The 23,085-nt window shown below is 48.4% G+C and overlaps 1 protein-coding gene across 6 annotated transcripts in view; it reads right to left on the reverse strand.

Moving 5' to 3' along the window:
* Positions 1–23,085, reverse strand: part of CHCHD6 (coiled-coil-helix-coiled-coil-helix domain containing 6) — a 246,330-nt gene that overhangs the window by 21,098 nt on the left and 202,147 nt on the right. For 3 of the 6 annotated variants that reach the window (XM_045991349.1, XM_045991353.1, XM_045991351.1), the window contains 2 exons: positions 8,946–9,076; positions 7,138–7,252 (listed from right to left, as the gene is read on the reverse strand). The exons of the other annotated variants lie outside the window; for them this stretch is intronic. In XM_045991349.1, coding sequence (XP_045847305.1) covers positions 8,992–9,076 — 85 coding nt within the window. In that variant the 3' untranslated portion in view covers positions 7,138–7,252; positions 8,946–8,991. Of the gene's footprint in view, positions 1–7,137; positions 7,253–8,945; positions 9,077–23,085 lie in introns of those variants that run through there. 6 annotated transcript variants of the gene reach the window in all.

Raw genomic sequence — 23,085 nt, forward strand, 5'->3', positions numbered from 1 at the left:
AAAGTGATGTCACCAGTGCTCGCTTCGGCAGCACATATACAAAGTGATGTCACCAAAACAGAAGTATGGAGAGATTCTGGATTTTTAAAACTTCTTCTATATTTTGCTGCATTGATTTTTTTTTACAATATTCAGATGTCATTTTCTAATCAGAAAACATAACTTTTTCATTTTGAAAAACTATAACGATAAATACTTATCTAAATATTTTTTATCATTGATCTTTTTAAGATGCTACAATGGAAAGCATATCAAACAATTGGTAGGCACAAAAGCTACATGTAAAGACCAAGCATAGACCTGTTCATCTCTCACAGTGTTGTTACCTATCTGTACACATACACACTTACAGACTACAGAGGATGAAGACGGATGGGCATTGAAATGCAGAGTAAAGGAATGCCTGCACACAGTAGGAACTAAATATTTATTGAATTAGAAGGAGTGAATAAGGGTTGTACTTATCTCTGAAATTCTAAAGTAGAAGTTCCAAATCAATTTACTCAGAGACAGAGTCAATGGAATATGTGTATAGTCTGCTGCATTTGTTAAAAGATCAGTCATGTTATTTTAGCTTCCCGTCTTGTTCCATCACTGCCCAGGTATGTGAGAGATAAAATTCATGCTTTCTACACTGTCACAAGTCACAGCTGTCACGAGCCAGTGGCTGCATGGCAGGAAGCCATCTCAGGCATTTTCCTCCCCTTCTCCTGGGGTATGTACTTTTCCCCCACCCCTCCACCCCCCACCATGCACACACATGCACACGCAGACCAAGAGATGCGCTGGATACATACCACATGCACACGCAGACTGAGAGATGGGCTGAAATGAGCATGAAATCGGGTAGAGATGAATGTAATTTCCTGCACTCAGGTTTAAAAATTAGCAGCTGAACAAGGATCGGATGGAGAGTTGTGGTTTAACAGACTTAATATAGTACCTCTAGAGTTAACTTCCTAAAACACACATCTGATCATGTCGTTTCAAAGCACAGACACTTCTGATGGCTTCCCAAGGCATCAAAATAAAGTCCAAACCCCTGGCATTTGAAATGCCACGGTTTGGCCCCAGCTGCATTGCCTAGTCACACCTCCCTGTGAACAGTAGGTTCTGGAGGCAGCTGGTGTGGGCTGTAATCTGACTCTCCCGCTCATCAGCTCCATCACCTTGGGCAAGCCCATTCACTTCAAGGACTCTCAATTTTATTGTCTACAGAATAGGGATAATAAATGAGATAATACATTCAGAGTGTCTCACGATTTGCCTGAACCATGGGAAGGGTCTGATAAACACAAGTGCCCTCCCACCTGTCGTCCTCTTCTGTGCACAGAAATATTTACGGGGGCACCAAAGAGCAAGAGGAACAAAAGGAAGAACGAGACAATAGGCAGTGCAGGGAGAACAGGGACAATCAGAACAGCAGCTCTACAGCTCGAGCGGGGAGGCAGTGAGTGCCTTGCCCTTGGTGGTATGCACACAGAGTTTGCGGGGAGAACCCATGTCGGGGAGCAGCAGGGGCTAAGAGGCAGGTGGTCCTAATGGAAGAGGGCCCCGAGGGGCCCGCAGACAAACCAGCGGGGCTGACCTTTCCTTCCGTGGCCTGCTGCGGTTACCAAGTGGCACGGCCCTAGGCAGAAGAATCCTCCTGACTAAGCACTAGTCTGTCTTAGGTACAAGGATTTTATCTATTATGAAAGGCATTTCATTTAAAAACCTTATTGGCATGGGTCTTTTAATGTGGCTGATGGCACAAAAAAATTGCAACTTGGAAGTCAGAGCTGGATGTGTTGGATTCGAACAGTGTCAACAGCAGTAATGAGAAAGACGAACTGCCATTGACTGAAGCCTCGTTATGTGCCAGGCCCGCTGTCTACTACTTTATACACATGCCCTCAAGTGATCTACATGCCAGCTCACTGGTTGCTCTCTTAGCCCCATTTCGCAGCTGGGAAACACACGGGGAGACTGACTTGTGCTGCGTCAGTGCGGGCCGGCAGAGGGGCTGGTCTTGGAACTAAGGGGGTTCTGCTTTCAGGCTGCTGCCGGACTCCCTTCCCTACAGTGCTGGCCTTGAGGAGGGTCATTTTGCTAATAGGCTTCCTCGCCCCCAGGCCATCAGTCACAAGCTCATGGCCCCTTGCCAATTTCCCTTGATGGAAATGGATTCTTTGCAGCCTGTACTTTTACAAATTGGGAGAGTAAGGATACGGTGACCCAGATAGGAAGAGCTGTTTCTCTGGGTTCTTGGGGTCACGACTTGCTGCTGGCTGGCTGAGCAGCGAGATAATCTGCAGCCTGCTCTCTCTCCATGGCCTGGGAATCCCTCATGGTCTCAGTCACATGGCTCTGAGGAAGGACACCCTGAGGATTCCAGACTTAGGGACCCTGAGCGGGGCCTGGGCACCGAGGGTTACTGTGATTCCAGCTACCCCAGCAAGAGACTGAAAGGGCCCCCGTGATACTACCTCCCTACACACGCCCCGCAGACCCTTTCAAGCTTACATGCCTCATCTTCTGGCCACAATTGTCACCTGTATGCAAAACATATAGGGCCACCCAACTTGCTCTGTGACGGAAATGTGATGAGAGACCACTGATTCCCAAGACAGCCCATGGACGCGTTCAGAACCTTTACAGAGGGTTGTGGCAAGATGGACCCCACTGCCACTGCTCACAGTGTAGTTTAGTCTTCACGCAAATGAAGACAGGGAGCTAAAGCAGATAGAGTAACTTGCCTGAGGCCACCCAGATCAGACTCCAGAGCCCAGAACTAGAAGATGCCATCTTCTCCCCACCTCCTCCTGGATGAGCCACAGAGACACGCTGGTCCTCCGGGTGGCACCGTGCCTGCTCCATCTCTCAGCGCAACCGGTTCACTGACAAACTGCGCGTCCAGGCTTTTTGGGGGTGCTCAGGAGGTCAGTCTCTCAAAGTCTGCAAGCAAGCTGAGTTCAGCGCCAGCTTAGACCCTGTAGTAGTTCAGCCAACAAACTGGAGGGCTGTATGGTAAGGTGGACATCCCAGTGGTGTGGAGCCAAAAGATTTAGATTGATCTCCAATCAACTAACTGGTTTCTGACCTTGACAAAGGCACTTAAATTTCATTTATGGGGCTTCCTTGTATTTGAAGTAGGGGGAAGAAGCAGCGTTTTGCAAGAACACTGGTTTCACAGTTCTTGACCTGCATGACCTAGAGTGAATTCCTTCATTTTGGTAATTGTCAGGGTAAACCGTAACAGGATGAGACCCATCCATGCCAGGCTGTCTAGCATTTGAGAAGGGGGCTACACGTGGAGGCATGGGGCACAGAGTCAGTGTGTGGAAAGCTGGACACCTGCAAAGTGGTGGCAGGGACACTGAGAAGGGAGGGAGGGAGGCAGACAAGGGGTATGGGAAGACAGAGACCAGCAGCGGCATATGACAGATATAGGGGGTGGGCAATATATGGAATTTAAAATTTTCCAGTAGCCACAGTAAGAACAAAAAGAAATGAATGAAATTCATTTTAATGTTATTTTAATTTAACCAAATATTATCATATCAACATGTAAGCAACATGCTGAGATATTTTATGTTCTTCTTTTTTTGTATTAGGTCATTAAAATCCAATATAATAGCTACGTATGGCTAGCAGTGGCATTATCCAAATACTCAAGGACTAACAATTTGGGGGGCCTTATTTGGTGCCAAGCTTTGTCTCGGTGTTCTAGAAACATCCGCTCATATTTGTCTCCTCCTCCAGCTTGCAAGGGCAGTATCACCACCCCCACCCCCCGCCCCGTGAATACAGAGGAGGAAACCGAGATTAAGAGCAGGTGAACCACTGTCTTGGGACCCAAGGTTAGGGAGTCACAGGAGGAGGAGGATCCGAACCCAGCTTTGCCTGACTGTTCCCCGGGCAGCACCAGAGGAGACAGGAGAGGCTGCTCCAGGGCTGTGGGACCACAGAGTCCTAGCTGGGTTCCCAGGTGCCGGCAGCTATTTGATTTGGAATTGTCTTATGTAAACCTCCTTACACAAGTCAAGTATGGAAATAACTGTCCAGGAATGACCAAGGCATTCCATCTCTGTGAATTCCTGGGCCTTGAACCAGCAACTTCCTGCCACATCAGCACCAAGCAAAAGCAGGAGCTACCTCTCCCAACCCAACCCAGCATTGTTCTTCCCTTTTCTTTCTTTTTTTTTTTTTTTAAAGATTTATTTATTTGACAGATAGAGATTACAAGTAGGCAGAGAGGCAGGCAGAGAGAGAGAGAGGAGGAAGCAGGCTCCCAGCCAAGCAGAGAGCCCGATGCGGGGCTCGATCCCAGGACCCTGGGATCATGACCTGAGCTGAAGGCAGAGGCTTTAACCCGCTGAGCCACCCAGGTGCCCCATGTTCTTCCCTTTTCTGAAACGCACGTTGACGCTGGCATTTTATCTCCTCAACACTTCGGTTTAATCCATGTTAGAGATTTGTTATGCTGTATAATCACCTTTTTGTAATTTTCTTTAATTCCTCAAGATGCATTTCTACTTTTGAACAAATAAATGCAGCTTCGCTACTCATTTTTCGCGTATGGGAAGTGTCATAAATTTTACATCCGTGACTAGCGGCAAGCTTTGTATTATGAACATCCCATTTTTCCCTTTCTATCTTCAAACAGACTTTGGCCTTTGCTTAAATAGGCATTTAGACTAAGCTGCACACGGTTTTGAGCTGATGTAGCAAGAATCGGTACAGTAACAAAACCTGAATGCAAAGAGCCTTTAGTCACAACTGTTACCGCCCTGCACTCCTCTACCATGGCAACCACACCAGGCTGCACTCCCGAGCTTCACCTGTGTGCCGCTGTCTCCATCTCTAGAACGGCAGTCTGGGACTTGGAGAGTAGTCATCCTGTGAGCCTAGGACTCGAGGACTGGTCAGAGTGAGACTAAGACTTAAGACCTAGTCAATAATCCTGGGATTTGAGGACTAGTCACTGAGTAAACTTAGGACTTAAGACCCAGTTAACAAGTGAGCCTGGGACTCAAAGACTAGTGATCAGGTGAGCCTGGGATGCAAAGACTAGTCATTCAGTGAGCCTAAGACCTAAGGTCATGGGGTGAGCCTAGGACTTGAGAACTAGTCATCAAGTAAACCCAGAACTTAAGAACTAGTCATCTTGTAAACCTGGCACTTAAAATCTAGTCAGCCTGTGAGTCAGGAACTTGAGGACTAGTCATCATGTAGCCAGGGACTCATGAACTAGTCACTGTTCACTGAACTCTGGACCCACAGACTAGTCAGGGTATGAGCCTAGGACTTAAGGACTGGTCACTGTGTGGGCCCTGTAACCACAGACTTATCAGGATATAAGCCTAGGACTTGAGCACTAGTGATTGTGCAGGTCTCGGATTCGAGGACTAACCATTGTGAGGCTGGCAGGTGAGGCTGTATGCCATCGAAGTGTTCCTAGTTCAAGATCACCCAAGTAGCCCTAATGCCTATTCACTGTGGGGAGGAAGGATCTCAAAAGCCAGGACAGGCACAGAGGAAGGATGCCACACCTGAGACAACTGGCTCCTCTATTTCCTGTCAACACTGCCATCCTGCTTACCGGAAACCGGGATGCGGGGTCAAGGTCTACTGAAGGCACTGGTTCGGTGTCCTGCACAACCCAAGGCAGAGCAGGTGATCTGCAGTCATACAGGAACCCCAGAGCTACAAAGCAAGATGCATGCTTTCTAAAATGACCCCCAAATTTGACTAGGGGTGTCTTTGAAACCTGGAGCTACGGATCATAAAAACTGTTTTCTCATCTAGGACTGATGTGACCACTGTTTTAGTCCTTTCATTTAAAAAAATCTCTGTTTCTAATCCACATTAGGAATTCCTACCTCAAATTCCTTGACCCAAGGAATTAAAGTAGAAAATAAAGGAGGGGAGGGCAACATGACAGTGGCGCTCTGGCTCCCAGCAGAGCCCGACAGCACGCGTTACGGCGGTGACACGGTGCACGGAGCAGTGCCAACACTGTCAGGGCTAATGACCCCAGAGGCGACTGTTATTAGCCAATTCACTAATTAGGGGCCTGTTTGTAGAGCTAATGGGAAGGGTAATCATTTGTTAGCTTAAGTAAAACTCCCGGGCATTCCTGACAACTGTCATCATGGAAAAGTCTGGAAGGCTGTTCATCTACCCCTGTGAAATTCACGGGAAGAATCTCGAAAGCCAGTCATCTTTGACAACACAAAAGTGAGCATACCCTCCTTAAGGAATTTGCTGGTAGGAACTTCCTGCTTTGGCTCCTAATAGATCCTCTTTAGCAGCAAATAAATATGTGTATGCACAGACACAGGCACATTTCCACGTTTGCATTCCAGTGGTCTGATTTCTGTGGGCTCAATCCAATTTCTCTCAGACTCTGAGCCTAGGGAAACAGTCACAGTTAATGCCATTGACAAGAGAATAGCTCTGGAACCCTGACACGGAATGTAGAAATCTGCTGCGTGTCCATGTGAGTGTGTGTGAGTGTTACCACGGATGTGAACGAGCAGGTGATTGTATATGAGTATGAGTGAGTGTATGTTGGTGTGTGAGTGTGTGAGCATGTCCACACGTATGTGTGTACGAACGAGTGTATGTCAGCATGTATGTGAGTGACCACGCGAGCATGTGAGGACCTGTGTGCTATGTTTGTGTGTACGCACGTACATTCACGAGTACGTAAGCATGCAGATCCATGAATGCATGGGTGTGTGTTAACATGTATGGGAGCAAGTGTGACTGAGTGTATGAGAGCGTATTGGCATGTGAGTGTGGGCATGAGTGTCAGTGTGTATGCGAGTGTGCATTAGTGTGTGTGTTACGTCTGTGTGACTGTGTGAGTGTGTTAGCATGTATGTGAACAAATGTGTAGGAAGAGGGACTATTTGGATGCTACAATTAGTTTTACTTGGCTTGCATGTTAAAGATCAATAAAAACAGCCAAGCTTTCTAAAGATGATTTTATTGACTCATACTACATTTAAAAAGCCTTTAAAAAATTGTGGATAAAGAATATTATTGTTCTTCTTGTGGGTAAGACTAAACCCATGTCTAGAATTTAGGGATTTTTTGGCTTGCAAAGGTGGGACCTGGAAGAATGAACTCTTCTTAATTGCTCTCGCCACCAGAAGAAAATTTAATCTGCCACCCAAAGCTTCCTGAACCTTTTGCCTTGGTCCTGCTGGGCACAGGGTGCACCCCGACAAAGATGACAGGAAAGGCCAAGAAGTCACAGCCCCTACAGCAGGAGTACAAAAAGAGGTTGTATCTGGCTGGGGGGCAGGGCCTAAATTCTGGAGAAGCTCTTAGAGATTGCGGGTCCCCCTAGGCCCTGCCATAGTGAGAAACTGAGGCCCAGAAGGGGCGGCCACTGCTCAGGGTCATGGGTATACCAGCCAGACAGCATAGGTGTGAATCCGGTTTCCTGACTCTGCCCTGGCCTAACATTCTGCTCACTCGGCAGTCACCCAGACGCTAACCCATCCCACCCAGATGCGCCTTTCAGAGGTGGTGAAAGGTAACTCTTTAAACAGGGGGACCCAGGCCCCCCAGAGGGCAGGAGCCCCATGCCTATGGTTGCCACAAGTTGGCTGCTGAATTAGTGTCCAGATGGGCAGCTCTTCATGGCCAGAGGGGCTCTGCCTGTCTCCCCGCACCTGGCCCGTGTGTGCCCATTTATGGCAACCTGGTGTCACCTGGCCATGGGCCACAGGAGCCATCTTGCAGCTCCAGCATAGCAGCACAAAGGTCTGTGACCCATCCTGAAGAGCTCCATGCCAGGCCTGCTGTGCTCCCTCCCCCAGGGCCACTGGTCACTACAGGCTCTCCGGCAGAGGGGTCCAGGCAGAGGAAGGGGTCCTGGCATCAGGAGAAGGGCTGTTGCTTCTCTAGGGTCATTGCTGCAATTTAGAAGCTGGGATGGATTTACTGGCAGTCCCTGGGGGCTTTTCTGGGGAAGTGATTAATTTGCTGGCTAGAGTACATTCACTTTGGCAGCGAGTCTAAACTGCAGGGCTCATAACCATCACATGGGAGCTTATTTAAAATGCAGATTCCAGGGGCACCCGAGTGGCTCAGTGGGTTAAAGGCTCTGCCTTCGGCTCAGGTCACGATCCCAGGGTCCTGGGATCAAGCCCCACATCAGGCTCTCTGCTCAGCAGGGAGCCTGCTTCCTCCTCTCTCTCTGCCTGCTTCTCTGTGATCTCCGTCTGTCAAATAAATAAATAAAGTCTTTAAAAAAAAAAAAAAAAGATTTATTAAAATTCAGATTCCATGGCTCCCAGTTTGGGGCAAGGCCCTGGACTGGGCATTCCATGGATTTTGAGGCAGGTGGGCTGTGGACACTCCCACCCCCAGATTCTGGCACATCAGCCCTGGCAGGTCCACAGAGCATGAGACCATCGAGGGCTCTGAAGTAGCTCTCTCCCTTCAGGACAACAGTGGCACAGAACATCTTGCCAGAGCTTCTGTTGTGCTATAAACATGCACCCCAGTGGTCCTGGCCTCTGGGTCACTGCAGGATAACACCAACGCACCCAGGCTGTGGACAGAAAGGCTGGGCCCTGAATCCTGGCCCTGCCACTTCCTCATACAAGAGCCTTGGGCAGGCTAGCCAGGATGGTCCTGTCTCCTCATCATAAGAACAGGGTAAGCACGGCTCCCCGTGCCAGGCAGGTGTCAGAGCTCTAGGAGACGGGTAGAGCCCCGTCCTTCCTGCGGTGGTGGTGGTGGTGTCCATCCAGGCCTTCCTTCTCAGTACAGAAAACCCCAGGGGCCTGTAAGCTGGTATTGACTAGATCCTCTTTCTTCTGGTCATCAGCTTGGAGCAGACTGCAGAGAATGGGAGCTCTGACAGCTCTGGAGGTGGGAAGGGGGTGGGAGGCAGCGGGATTAGGAGCACAAGAAGAGTGGAGCACATTAGGCATACCTACCCGAAATGTTCTCGGGGACAGACTGTGGGGGCTTCTGGTTCAAGTTTCACCGACTCCTCAAGCTGCCTTGAGTCCCGAGCTGGTCATAAGGGCCACTCAGTGAGGCACATGCATCCCTGTGACCAGTCATTCTAAAAGGATCCAAATAACAAGTAGATGTTCATACACCAGCCTAACTAACCAAGGCCAGAGGGAGGCTGACAATGAGACGGGGGTGGGGGGTGGGGGATCAGCCCTGAAAAACAGAGCCAAATCAGTAAATGGTCTGAAGATCTGGGAACGGGCCCAGGATGGAAATGAAAGGCACATCTAGAACACTCAATTCCATGTGCAGAACCTGTATTGGACTGGTTTAAGCAAAAAGGCATTGACTGCTTCTAGTAACTGGGAAATCCCAGGGTGACTTCATGAGGGGCAGAGGGCCTTTCCACAGAAGGGCAGATAGAAGCCCTAGTCTAGCAGGGGTGAGGCCAGGCAGGGCCTTGGGTGCTGGGGCACAGATGGTGGGAAGAAAATCCTTATGTCTCCCTGTGCCCTCCCTGCTCCATGGAGACCTGTCCCACATAGCAAGGATGGAACCTGCTCCTCAGGGCTTCCTGATGACTGGGTGGCCCAGTCTGGGCAGAGGAGATGAACCAGGCAGCAGCAGAGAGTACGGGGAGGGGCAGGACCAGGTGGGAAGAGGTACATTATGGGTTGATTTTTTTTTTTTTCCTTCCAAAGGGGATGAAGCCGTGGGTGAGAGAGGGCAAAAAGGGAGGCTCAGGGCTGGACAGAGGTTTGCTTCCTCAGTGCTTATAACAGCCCTGTGGGTGCTAGACAGTTCCCCTATTTACAAAGGAGAGGGCTGTGCCTCAGAGAGGGTCTATTGGCCAAAGTTCAACCAACAAGTGAGAGGCAGGATCAGGATTTAACTCCGATTTCTGTGCTTTAAAGACCCTGTTTTTCTCCTGTTCCCAGCTACCTCCTGGAAGACAGGACAGATCCTAGCTCAAAAGGACAGAAGGCCTTCGTGGGCTGGAAGGTGACTGGTGAGGCCCAAGCTCTTCTCAATGCCTGCACCTGAGATTACCAAGAGAACTTGAGATCTGGACCACCAGGCTACCATTGCTGACCTTTACAGAATCCCGGAGAATGAGGAACACTGCAATACTGGAAAGGAATAGTCTTCCATTTCATGGTTTTCAAAAGAATTCATGCCATAAAATACAGGTAAGCCCAGATAAGATTCGAGAATGGCCCAGTAAAGCAGCTGGTTTCAGAGCACTTAGGAAATGGAGAGGTGATTAGTAGGAACAGACAAGGCAATCACAAACATATCATTCCATACTCTTCTCTTCCCTATAACAGGGATCCTGGTGGGGAGCCCAGGGCTACACAGTAGCCCACCAGTCCCAGCCTCTACCTGGACCCATTCGGTGGGAAAGAAGGAATAATGCAGGCTGGATGCCCAAGGAATATGTTAGGAGCTGGCTGGATCACTGGACCCACATGGGCAAGGTCACCTTCGAAGGCAGTCTCTACTAACATTCTGTGTTAAGCCTTGTGCAACTTATCATTTTCATCAATGACTTAGCAGAAGAGCTGGCAAGTTTATGGAAGGCAGAGTTAGATGGGATGATGAATATGTCAGACGACAGCATCCACATATCCAAATCATCAGTCTATAGGCTGGGCTAAATCTACCCCTAGTGAAGTCTATTGGGGATAAATATGAGGTCTGGAACCCAAGTCCAGAGCACTTAGTAACCGCGCATGGAGAGGAGTTTGTCTGAAGCTCTGTGTGGATGGTCAGTGAGGTCCGGGTGACAGGGTAGGGGACAATCAAGCTAATATGGTGCCGCAGCCCAGTGAAAGTGTGCTCCAGCCAGAGCCCAGTCTCCAGATGAGGGAAGTGATGGCCGCGCTGCATTTGGGCTGGTCAGCCTGCTGTGGCTCGCAGAACCCGCTGCTAACAGGGAGCACAGGGAGGAGAGACAGAGACTGGAAGCCAGGTGTGTGTCTCGTTGGGTGGTTTCGGGAACCGGGCATTAGTGCTGGAAGGATAAAGCTATAATGTTTTACAAAGGGATGCTGGCATGCAGAGGCACCTTCACCGAGCTCTACAAAGTCCCAAGGACAGAGCTAGGAAGCTGCTAAGACATAGCCCCAAGCTCCATGAGAGAGTACTTCTCTCATAGGGCCATGAGAGATGAAATGGGGAGCTTAGTAAAGATGGGCTCTGGCAACTGAGCTCATTTTCGCAGAGGCAGTCGAACTCCTGGGGGCAAGCACCCTGGGAAGGATCTGCCTGTATCTGGGATTAGATTAGATGACCCCCTCTGAGGGCCCTATGGGGATGCCACCAGGCAGAGTGACTCAGAACTTCATCTTATTTGTGTGTGTGTGTGGAGGGGTGTTGGTGGGGTAGGAACAGTGACAATGGGAGTGATGATTTTGGAACACTTAGAAAGTTCCTAGAAATCGCGGCCCGGTATGGATACCTTCAAATCCCAGAGAGACTGGATGTTACAGAGAAGGCTCAGAATCACGGTTCTCAACTCCCTTGGATCTGACTGTACCAGAAACAAAAGTCCTTTCTTATACCATAAAACCAGCAACCAATGACCACAGGTCAAACTGGGCCTCTCGGGGTCCACTCCAGCCTGGGGATGAGCGTGAGCCAAGGCCAGCAGCATACCATGTACACTATTTCTCTAAGGTGAACGCTTCAGGGCAGGCCCTCCTGTTGGTATGCACAGAGAGACAGGGAACTCTGCTGGTGGTGGGCAGAGCCCTCAGTCTTTCAGAGCCTGCATCATCCCTGCCATGCACTCCCTTCCTAGGGCCTAGAGACGGTCAGGATCTTGAAATCTAACCACCTGAGATACCGGCCTCCACCGAACTCTACAGTCTGATAAAATGAGCCTGTCTTACAGACTGCTGCAGGGGAAACAAATCTTTCTGGAACATCCACCCTGGTCCTTGAAGAACCAGATACCAGGAGACAGTATCCAGCCTCTGCCAGCCTCTGCAACGGTGGGTCCTGCTGGCAGCCTCTGGTGCAGTCAGTGGAGCCCAGAGCTCTGGTCACTTGTGGAAGGAGGGGCGGTGTGGTTGACAGTGATTGGACCTCAGGGGGATTCTTTAGTTCTGCCACATTTCACCACTTGACAATTTCCTGACCCTCTGCCAGGGCGCCCTTCTTGGGAGGCATGAGTGTGCACTCCTAAGCACTACATGCCCAGAGTGGGTCCAGGGCAAGGTGATGCTGTAGCACCAAGATCCACCCTCAAGTTCAATAGAAAGGCCCTGCTTGCGACAAAGCTGCTCCCTTCCAGGCAAAAACGACCACAATGAAACCCAAGCGAAAGCTTTCTCTTAAGAACAGGAACAGGGCAGGCAACAGGACCAGGAAAAATAAATCTAATGACAAGAATGCTAAGCCCTAACCTCTTTACTGACTTAAAAAAAAGAAAACCCCAAACATGATTCCTCTACTGTAATAACATTTAATCCCCAGAAGCTAATTTAAATGTAACACTCAAAAGAAAACAAAAGTGGCACAAAGGAAAAGAGCCCAAGCCGGGCCTTTGGGGACACAGGCTTTAGTCCCCAGGCGAGTCTGCTTATAGAGCTGGGATGAAATGCCATTTTTGTCTCTGTCGAGAGGCGGGGATTAACACACTGTCGTCTCTAAGTCCAGTTTCCTGAGTCATGGATCTCTGAGCGCTAAGAAAGTTCAGGGCAGAGGCCAGCTGCCCCTGGAGGCTGCCCTTGCCCTGGAACCGTGGCTACCACTCAGAGCCCACCAAGTGTGGTCGACCAGGGGGATCGGCTCCAGGAGCTTCAGAGGCAACAGGACCATCACTGAGCCCATCACCCCCATGGTCGTCAGACAGGCTCCCCTGCTCCTCCTTGCTCTGGTGCTGGGGCAGCTGGGGAACCCCTCACCTGCCTACAGCCCTGAGGATGGTACCCAAACCCTCTAGGTGCTCACACTCGTGCTCCTGTCCAGCCATGGTCAGGAGCCTCCCTGCCTCTCTGCTCCTCATCCACTCCCACTGGCACACAGAGTTGCCCAGAAATCAGCCATGCCTACACCTGGTATCTGCACAACCCCGTCTTGTGGCTTGGTGCTGCCCCGGTGTTGGACAGTCCATCCCTAATCCTCCACCAGAAGTCCTAGTCCCCTCCATCCCATTATATCCTTTAATCCTCCTCACAGACCTTGGTAGAATCATCTTATTCCCCTGCTAACCGTTTGTCCATCTCGCTGTCCTGACGAGGGAACCCTCTCTGCCGGGCCTACAGCCGTGCCCTGCCTGGGCTATGCCCTGCCTGGGCCCCTAAGCACGTGTCTGCTGAATGGGTGAGTCATCCCAGCTAGTAGTCCTGCGGCAGCTTCCTAAGCAGGCTTCCTGCCTCCCACCTCAACACCATTACCGTTTTATCTCCCAGAAGCTGCCAGTTATCTTACTAAAACACAAATTCGATCATATCAATTCCCTGCTTAAAAGCTTTTTTATGGCTTGCCACTGCCTGTAGGGTGAATTCCAAATTCTTCCATACGCACGAAGGCCCTTTACATCTGGACCAGCCCGTCCTTCGAGCCACATCTGAGCTTCATCCCTACCCCTTCAGTACCTGCTTCTCCCCCAACAGCAGTACCCTACCTTCTTCTAACAGCCCACAGAGAGCAGACTTACTCTCAGTCTGCTTACACTGACCCTCGACGGCAGAGGCTGCCTGGACTCAGCATGAACATGACTTCATCTGTGCAGCCCCACTGAGCTCAGGCAGGGTTCACTGCTCCATCTCCTTGGCTCCCAGACTGATTTTCCATGGGCGGCTGGAGCAGTGACCATATGTTACAGTGGGTTTTCACTCACTAAATATAGAGTGAGGCGTAAGGACTAGACCCACGGGACACAAAGAGGAGTAAAACAAGGTTCCTGTCTGCAAGAAGCCTACAATCTAGTAGAATGTGATGCTTGAACACAGAAGGGTCAAACAGTGTTCTAAGCTGTACCCCCGGAAATGTCCCTAGGTTCTGTGAGGCACCTCGGAGACACAGCTAGCTGACTTGGGCTGGGCAGGGGGACATGTTGGAGACAGGTGTAGAGGGAGTGGGTGCTGTCTGGGGAGGTGGGCAGGCAGGGTGGTGTCTGTGTTGTCGGTGGAGGCGAAGACCATGTCTATCATGTACACGCTGTGTCCTGGACCAGCCTCAGTGGAAGCTCCAGATCTCCATCACCTAATCCTCTCTTTACAGAGAAGTGATTATCAAAATTTTCCTAACCAGGAAGTGACAGGCAGATAAGACAAGGCCCTTCCTGACTCCCTTCTGTGGATGGTGGCCCACAGAACCAGAGCAGGGGCTACAGAATGAGTCATGAGAAGTGGGGACAGTATCTCTGCCCAAAGTAGAGGTCAAGCGCAAACCACTAGGAAACTCTCCCTGGGAGAAACCCGGTGGCCGACTGCCTGCCAGCCAGAGGAGGCCGACAGAATGCTGACGCGGAGGAAGGGGCCCTTCTGTTGTTTCTGATCAGATGGGGAAGAGGGCTGGCATATACCACATTCCGGGTATACAGCAATACTTGCTTTTCCTTAAATACCTCCAGAGGAAGATAAAGGCTGTACAGCTTCCTTCCCTTGGTTATTATGTTATGATCACTAATTGCAAGTCGGAAAGTCCTTCCCTAGATCTAACTTAAATTTTCAAGCTGTAGTTCAAGGCTCTAGGCCTGTACCAGTCAGCCTCCTAAGAGGAATACAGATACATCCTGTGGCTAGGCTTCTCCCTCCCTGCCTTTCAGCTTCTCAGCCCTTTCACCACCGTGGTTCGTCAACCCCCACCCCCGCCACCGCCGCCACTGGGGGCCTCCCCAGCCTCTCTGCGGGGAGCCTGAGCAGCACAGCAGGAAACGCCACTGCCCAGTGCTTGATGGCTTGTGTGACATAGTGAATGCACAACAGAAAACCACTGGCTAATTTCTAGGTTTCCTTTGCTCAGTAACATTTCGATTTTGTTCCACATGGAACCTTTGGCTACACCTGCCAGCAAAAAGCCATGCTGCCTGCTCCGGGGTTCATCTTCTGTCATCTCCCTGCTAATGCGTGAGAGGGCACGTCAGCCCAAACCCAGCCAGCAGCTTCTGCAGAATCCCAGGGCAGTGGGCTGGGCCCTCATAAAGGTAGGGATGGGGCGCCCAGAGAGAAGAAGCCCACTCTCCCCTGGATCCCTGGCTTTCCAGGAGCTGGGCTTCTGAGTCCAGAAACTCAATGTCCATTCTGACTTCATCCAGAACAGCAGCTCCTGGGCACCTCACATGTTCACATGTCATATCAGATTTCTTCTGAACAGGACCACAGCCAAAGGACATTTAAAGCCACAGATTAGTCCCACAGTCTCTGTCTTTGATGGAGAAGTTCAAAGAAAGGGCATGAGGTGAGTTAGAGGTCAAGCGCTGATCAGAAAACAACATACTGACACACATGTGCATGCACTCACACACATGTACAGACGCACTCACACTGATATGCCCTCCCCCACAGTCACACATGTACACGTACATGTGCACAAACGCGCAACCAGGAACACAGTTCCAGGGTCAGCTCGGGATCTGGTTCCCGACTACACTGGGAACCTCCCTCTCCCTTGGCCCAAATCATCATCGATTCTTCTCTTGCAATGTCTCTGTATTCTTATTAATTTTTAATTACACAAGCTGCACACAAGTACATCTACTTTTTCACAAAATTAAAAACATAGTTTTTAAGTTACAGTCCCCTCTGACTCTTTTTATAATCCTGAATGCCCTTGAACTGCCCAGGGGCAATCACGGTTTTCTGTTTGGAGTGTACCCTTCCAGACTTTCTTTTCTATATCCACGCAAACTGCACATACCTACAGAACAGAGAGACTGTACGTGTGTCCAGTACACACACACAGAGTAAACCACAACCTGCTTTCTCACCCAACAACATCTCCCAAGCATCCTCCCGTGCTTGGCTCCAGATCCTTTTTTTTTCTTTTTTTTTTTTTTTTTTTTTTAAAGTAGGAGGAGCTGCAGGCAGAGGGAGAAGGAGAAGCAGGCCCCCTGCTAAGCAGGGAGCAGAGCGCGGGGGCCCCTTCCCAGGACTCCAGGATCTCACCGAGCTGAAGACAGACACTCAACCAACTGAGCCACCCAGGCACCCCTCCAGATGCCTTCCAGGTGCCCCATCATTTTTAACTGCTGTTTGCTATTCAGAGTCAGGCAGATTACGCTCATCCACTGCCCTATTCACAGGCAGTGAGGCTGCCTCCAAATCTGTCACTCTTGGAAACGGGGCTCCACGCCCCCTTGCCTGTGGCTGGCTGTACACACATGTGAGGGTCTCTGCAGGGCATGTCTCCAAAAGGAGAGCTGGGGGCAGGGGGTCCCTGTGTCTCCCCTTCTTTGGTGGCTCCGGGTCCAGACAGTTGTTACCTTGTTTTATGTACTGAGGACTGCACCCTCTCGGCTACTGCACTTCAATCTCTCTCTCCTTAAAATGTGAGTTTCTGTATAAGTAATACCTAATGTTTCCTGAGTGCTTACTATTGCTCAAAACATTGCCTCATGATGCCCTTGGAACAACCTTCGGAAGAAGGGGGCAAGTGTCTCTGAGCAGTTCTGTCATCTGATGCAGGCCACACATTAGGCAGCATGGCTTGGAATGCACTCACTTGTCTGACCTCAAAGTCCTGCCCTAGGCCACCCTACACTTCCCCCATCACCCCACCACTGGACCTGGGACCCTGCTGTGCATGGCAGAAGCTTCTATGGAGAAGATGCTTAGACAGTCAATAATTTGTTTTTAAAACTCACCCCTGGAGTCTACACAGAGGGACTCAGCTCATCCACCCACCACCCAACACATGTTTGGTGAGCATCTATCGGAGCCAAGTCCGGGGCTGGACAGTGTGGATTCAGAGAAAAAGAACATATTGGACTGACCTCTGGGGAAGACAAACAGTAAACAGAAAAAGATGCTTAAGTTGGATTTCGAAAAGTGAGCATACTCTGCGAGGAAAAAAGGGGGCATTCTAGACAGAAAATAGGATCTACAATGGTAATTGTATATTCTGCATTCTGAAATCAGGAACTGAGCAGAGTCTCAGACTGGAAAACTTGGTCTTCAGAAGCTGTCTGATCTGGGGTGGCAAACAGGTTTCACCCTGAATGCCAACCTTGATGAGAGGCCATCCAGGTTCAGGGGGAGATTGTTGGGATCCTCTGATGATGTCTGCTGGGGGCACACGATGGGGTGTGGGCAAAAAGCCAACTACTTCCTCTCTCCAGTGAAACCACGAGGCTCTTCAAAGGTGGCCCACACTCACTTCCAGAACCAGCCCAGGGCTCTGGCCTGAGGGAGTACTACCACCCCAGTTTGGACTCTCCATTCCCACATGCCACACAAACACTCCCTCTACTGATGAATTCTCTCTCCGTGTATCTCTCTGCTGCTACAAGAGAGGCAGAACTCTGCCCGCATTGTGAAGAGCCCCGGGCAGGGGCCGCACACATGCACACGTGCACGCACACCAAAACTTACAGCACCAGCACGAGGTGGGGGGATGTCTGAGTCAGCTAGTCAGCAAGCAGCTCCTCCCCCTGTCCTGCAGATTCCGGAGAGGATAGTATCTTGGTCGAGTAGAAAAGAGCCAGATTCAAATAGGCCTGGGTTCAAATCTCACTCTGCCACCAGCTGGCTGTGTGTCCCTGAGTACTTCTGTGGATTCCCGCATTTCATTGACACACAGGCATCATCATTTTCCCTACTTTACGGACGAGTGAGCTGAGCCTGAGAGGTAAGGGGACTTGGTTTCCAGACCTGCAAGGCATCTGCCACCAGAGCTCCCTGTGAATAGGAGACCCTGGGAGCCACGTAAGTGCCTAGCAGAACAGCAGCATGTGGATTTTTAAAGACATGTATTAACTGCACTTTGATTTGTTAAATGGATTATTAAATGGGTTTTGATTTGCAACCTCTCAAAGAGCCATGGACACCAGTTTAAGCCACATATTTTGGTAAATTTCCTGCTCCTTTTACAAAATTATATAAGATAAGGAAGTGAGAATGAGGAACAGCTTTTGAAGTCAGACTAATTTGAACATTATTTGGATCAATTAATACAGAATACTATTTTATTTGGGGTTCAAATAAATGACCATTGTCTTAATAGGTAATCAATCTGTCTGTAGCTCAATTAATAGAGCACCTGAGAATATACTCTCAGGTGAGCCCAGCCCCTCCCCCACAGGTTATTTAATAATCCCTGGCTTCCAGGTGAGGGCGGGAGCTGCCATGGAAGTTCAGCCCCAGCAAGTTTCAAGTCACTGTGTCCACATTAATCAGACCTCTCCGGATCAAAGTCCTTGCAGCACAATGACTCAGTTTCAGGAAATAGTTAATAACCTTCTTCCTTCAACTCAATTGTTCTAATCTCTTTGAGGGGTGGCTCTCTGTGGGGCCAGGGAGGACTGTACAAGTTTCCTGACAGGGAGAAGTCGAGACAGGCTCTGAATGAATCCCACGGGAAGAGGACTGAAGGTTGTCATAAAAAATAGATGTGACACAATAAATGCAGGATGTTCCCTGGGGTCTTAATCTCTTCCTTCAGAAAACCTGAACAATCCCGCCTGCTGTGCTGTTGTGAGGTAGAAGGGCGAGCGCGCGTGCGTGTGTGTCTGTGCATGCGTACATACTGTGGAGGCCCACTTCTACCCCAATGACGGAATTCTTCCAAAACAAGAGTCTCCACACTGTGAATACTGGCCTCACCAACGACATTTCCCTTTAGTTTTGAGTTCTCCATTGACCCTCTGACGGGTATCTTCTGAGGCCCTGCAAATGTGGCAGGCTTAGCAGGCCTCAGGAAAGCTTAGCAAGCCCAGGAAAAGTCGGGAGGGCCATCCATGCCATCAGTGTCTGATGCTGCTAACCAGTATTTGATGGGCTTTGCTTTAGTTCTTACTCTCTTTCCTTTACCTGGCATGGCCATTTTCAGTTTGGCAAACTAATCATTCCTCAAAAGCTAATTTGAGACTTCTGCTCCCGGTTATAGTAGAGTAGCTTGGGGAAGAACTACACTCACTGCTGAGAAAGAAATTTTAAAAATTGACATTTAAGAAGTCTGTTTTAGGGCATCTGAGGACCAAGACAAAATAGGTCTTGAGGGCCAAGATTATGAAGGGAAGGGACCTGTACAGAGGTTAAGTACTCACTCCTAGAGCCACTTGTCCCACTAAGTTTTTTTGGCAATTCTCAATGCAGGAAGGGAGGCTGAGAGTTGGGAAAACAGCTTAAGCTAAAGGGTGGAGAAGCTCAGAGCTTCTGGAAATCTCATAGGAGTATGGAGAGACACTAGTCCTTTGGAGCTCAAGGCTGCCACGGCAGCTAGGCCTTGAGGGACCAGGATTCTGGAGAGAAAGGAGCTAAAATACAGTGAGCCAACACTCAGTGGTTTTCCTCTTTTAAGGCATTTGTCACATTCTTGAGCTATTTAAGACAAGAGGCTAAGGAGCCAAGTAAAAGCCACTGAAAGGCAAAGTGGAATTTTCAGAAGTCTCATGGAATTGAGGAAGCAAACATAGGGGTTCAGAGCTCACCAAGAAAGGAGGTGTCCTGGAGCCTTGGAAACCCATGCCCTAGAAAGAAGGGCAACTCAGAAGTAGCTTGAGCTTTACCAAACCTGCAGCAAGTGTTCAGTCAGCTCAGTCCCTCAGTGGCCACCAGAGAATAGGGTGGAGCACTCCAGGGAAGAAGATACATTCCAGAGCCTCTGTACAGTCTCTACACAATGCTTGGCATTCAATCAAGAATTACCAGGCACACAAAGAGATAGGACCAAGAGGAAAAAAAAAAAGGGCAAAAGAAATAGACCCTCAGATGACCTCAAAATAACCAATAGGTTCCAGAAAACAGATGGCAAAACCAGGATTTCAGCAGAGACTGGGAATCAAACAAACAAACAAACTACTGGAACTTTCAGAATTGACAAAAATGCAGTAATTGAAATTTAGAATTCAATAAATAGGTTTAAGAGAGACTTGAAACATTAAAAAGATTAGTGAAGTGAAAGGTCAATAGAGAAATTGCAGGTGACAGGATGAAGATTAAAAAAAAAGTGATGAAAAACAGAAAAAGAGGCAGAGAGACAAATGAGACACAGTAATACATGTAACTGAAAAGCCAGAAAGGAGGAAAGACAAAATAGGGCAGAATTTTATTTGAAGAGATAATGGCTGAGAAATTTCTAAAACAAGAGGACATCAAACCCCAACACATGTACCCCAAACAGGAAAAAAGAAAGACAATGGACTCCTAGCCACATGACAGTCATACTGTTAGGAAAACCAAAAACAAAGAAAAGCTAAACATCAGACAGAGGGGAAAAAAAGGTAATTAACAAAAAGGAGTAATAATAATATCAAGAGCTGACTTCTCCAGGGAAAAACAGATATCAAATCAGAATGTAAAGATACCTTCAAGGAGCTCAAAGAGAGGATTGCTATATTCTTCAAAACTGAAGATGAAGTAGATTTCCAGACAATTAAAATAGAGAATTTATAATCAGCAAAGCTACACTAAAAGAAATATTATGGAAGTTCTTCAGTTAGAAGGAAAATGATCTCAGAAAGAAACCATAAATCCGTATATCAGTAATGATACAGAAAATCTGAACCTGATTGACCAAATGAACCTAACTGCCAAACACGGAATACTACACCTACTGGCAGAACACACATTCTTTTCAAGTATACAGAAGGCTTAGCAAAACAGATCACATACAGGCTATAAAGCAAGGTCTCAAAATATGGAGGATTTAGAGTATGTCCTTCAACCACAGAATTAAACTGAAAATCAATTATTCAAAAAGTAACTAGAGGGGTGGGCTTGCTCAGTCAGTAGAGTGTGTGACTCTTCATCTTATATAATTATATAAATAACCCATGAAAAAAATCAGAATGAAAATTAGAAAAATTTTGAACTCAATTAATAATGAAAACACAATACATCGAAATGTTAAGGTGTAGCTAAGGCTGCGTTTATAGAGAAGTCAATACCTTAAGTGCATACATTAGGAAAGAAAGAAAGTTGAAATGGTATTTTTCTAATTTTAGGATATGAGTGAAATCTCTAACATGGGTTACAGAGTTCTATGTGGTCTGGCTTCTGCTGACTTCTTAGTCCTGATCTCTCATCTTTCATCCTTGTCTCTCTCTCCTCATTCATTCCTCTCCAGTCACACAGGCCTTTCAATTCCCTGAATATGTTAAATCACTTCCTGCCCCTGGGCCTTTGCACACGTGGAAACTTCTGTTTGAAGTGCTCTTTCCCCTTCCTTCCTCTGACCAAAGACTCCTTATCCTGCAGGAATCCGTTTAAATGTCACTTCCTTGGAAAAGCCTTCTCAACCATCTAAATTGGCATTAGGGTCCTTAGACATGTGCCTTTTAATTCAAACAATTTTTTTCATGGCTCATTACTGTAATCAATCATTGTTTGGGCAATTGCTTCTGATGCAATTAATTTAAAAATATTGTTTGTCATACTCCAAATGACAAGCTCCTTGCTGACAGGAACCAGAGCTGTCTTGTTTATCATTCTATCACCAGCACCTAGCATGGTGCCTGGCAAACAGTAGGTACTTTATACATGTACATTAAATGAACAAATGAATACATGGACATCTAGTTAGCCACCTAAGTAAACATCCAGTTTACTCAAAGTTGTTAAAAGATGTTTACTGTCTTGGAAGAGAACTATTATTGCTGTCAGCAGTTGGCGTTTACGATACAATTTACAATCATTTGTTAATCCAAGAAATCTCCCAATCAAAGAATCCGCTCTCCATCCCCAGTGTTTAAGTAAAATAATTTCTAACTGCACTGCTTCCTGTTTACTCTGTTTGGGCAAAGGCAATTTCGTTGTTGTTGTTGTTAGTAAACTCAACTTATTTATTAAATCTGTGCCACACTATGCCAAGCTGGGTGTTGCAAGAGTGATTCAAATGACTGCTATTATTAATAATGATCACAACACTACCACCAACTGTTGACATGTGAGGTCTACTTTCCTTCCGTGTGTTATCTCACTCAAAGCATTTAGAGCGGTATCAGCTCTGTTTTGCACGTGAGGAAATCAGAGAGGTGAAATGACCTGCCCAAGGTCACAGGACTGGCCAGTGAGAGGCAGGGCCAGGCTGGATTCCAGGTCTACCTAACTCTAGAGCCTAGGCAGGCTCAGTGCCATCCCGACGCCCATCTCACACTCGGAGGGGCCCCTGAGGGACAGCGACGATTCAGAGACACGTGGAGAAGAGCTGTGGCTCTGAAGCATTTAAGTGACGCTTGACCCCAGCCTGGAGCGTAATCATGGGCCAGCTGAGGGGCATCCCACCACTCCAGCCTCAGTTCTTCATCTGTGAAATGCCAGTGGTAGGAAAGGAGAGGATAGTGTAAGTGCCTTACAGAGCACCTCCGTTTAGCCATATGCTTAGCATATAGTAGTAATTATCAAGGGATGTTATAAACCTTTGAAAAAACCTTTCACTTCATTCAGATGAAGAAGACACTCATATGCCATCTCCCCTTTGCCTTCAGAAGACATGAGGATGAGAAAGGATGTGACCCCAAAGTCAAATGCACTAATCCAGGGGACCAGGAGGCCAGCAGTCTCCACCCTCAGGATGGTGGGCCACATGGCAGGTAACAAAACGGCAGGGATCACTGACAGTAAAGCTATCTGCCTTTTCCCTAGAGTCTCTTCTTGGGGGGTGGGCTATTCCACGATCCAGGTAAAGAGAGAGAGGGCCTATGGACCTGACATCACTGCCTACAGGCAGCTCCAGCGGATGGGCCTGGGCGAGGGGCTGCGCTGTGGTTTTCTTCTGTTACCAGGGATCACATTATTGGGGTGGTTATCATCCCACAGCATCTGGGGTGTGACTGCTTCTCAACCTCTTCCTTTCACTGAGTATGATTCTATGTGTTTCTCAGCTCTGGACGAACCGGCTGGGCCCTTGCCTGCGAGGGAAGCTGGAACATTCTATTTCTTGAGGTCTATGCAGCTCAGTGCATTTGATCACACCCAGAACCCTTGTGGGATCCCAATGGGCAAATGC

Source organism: Meles meles, chromosome 20 (genome assembly GCF_922984935.1).
Source record: "Meles meles chromosome 20, mMelMel3.1 paternal haplotype, whole genome shotgun sequence".
Classification (NCBI taxonomy): Eukaryota; Metazoa; Chordata; class Mammalia; order Carnivora; family Mustelidae; genus Meles; species Meles meles.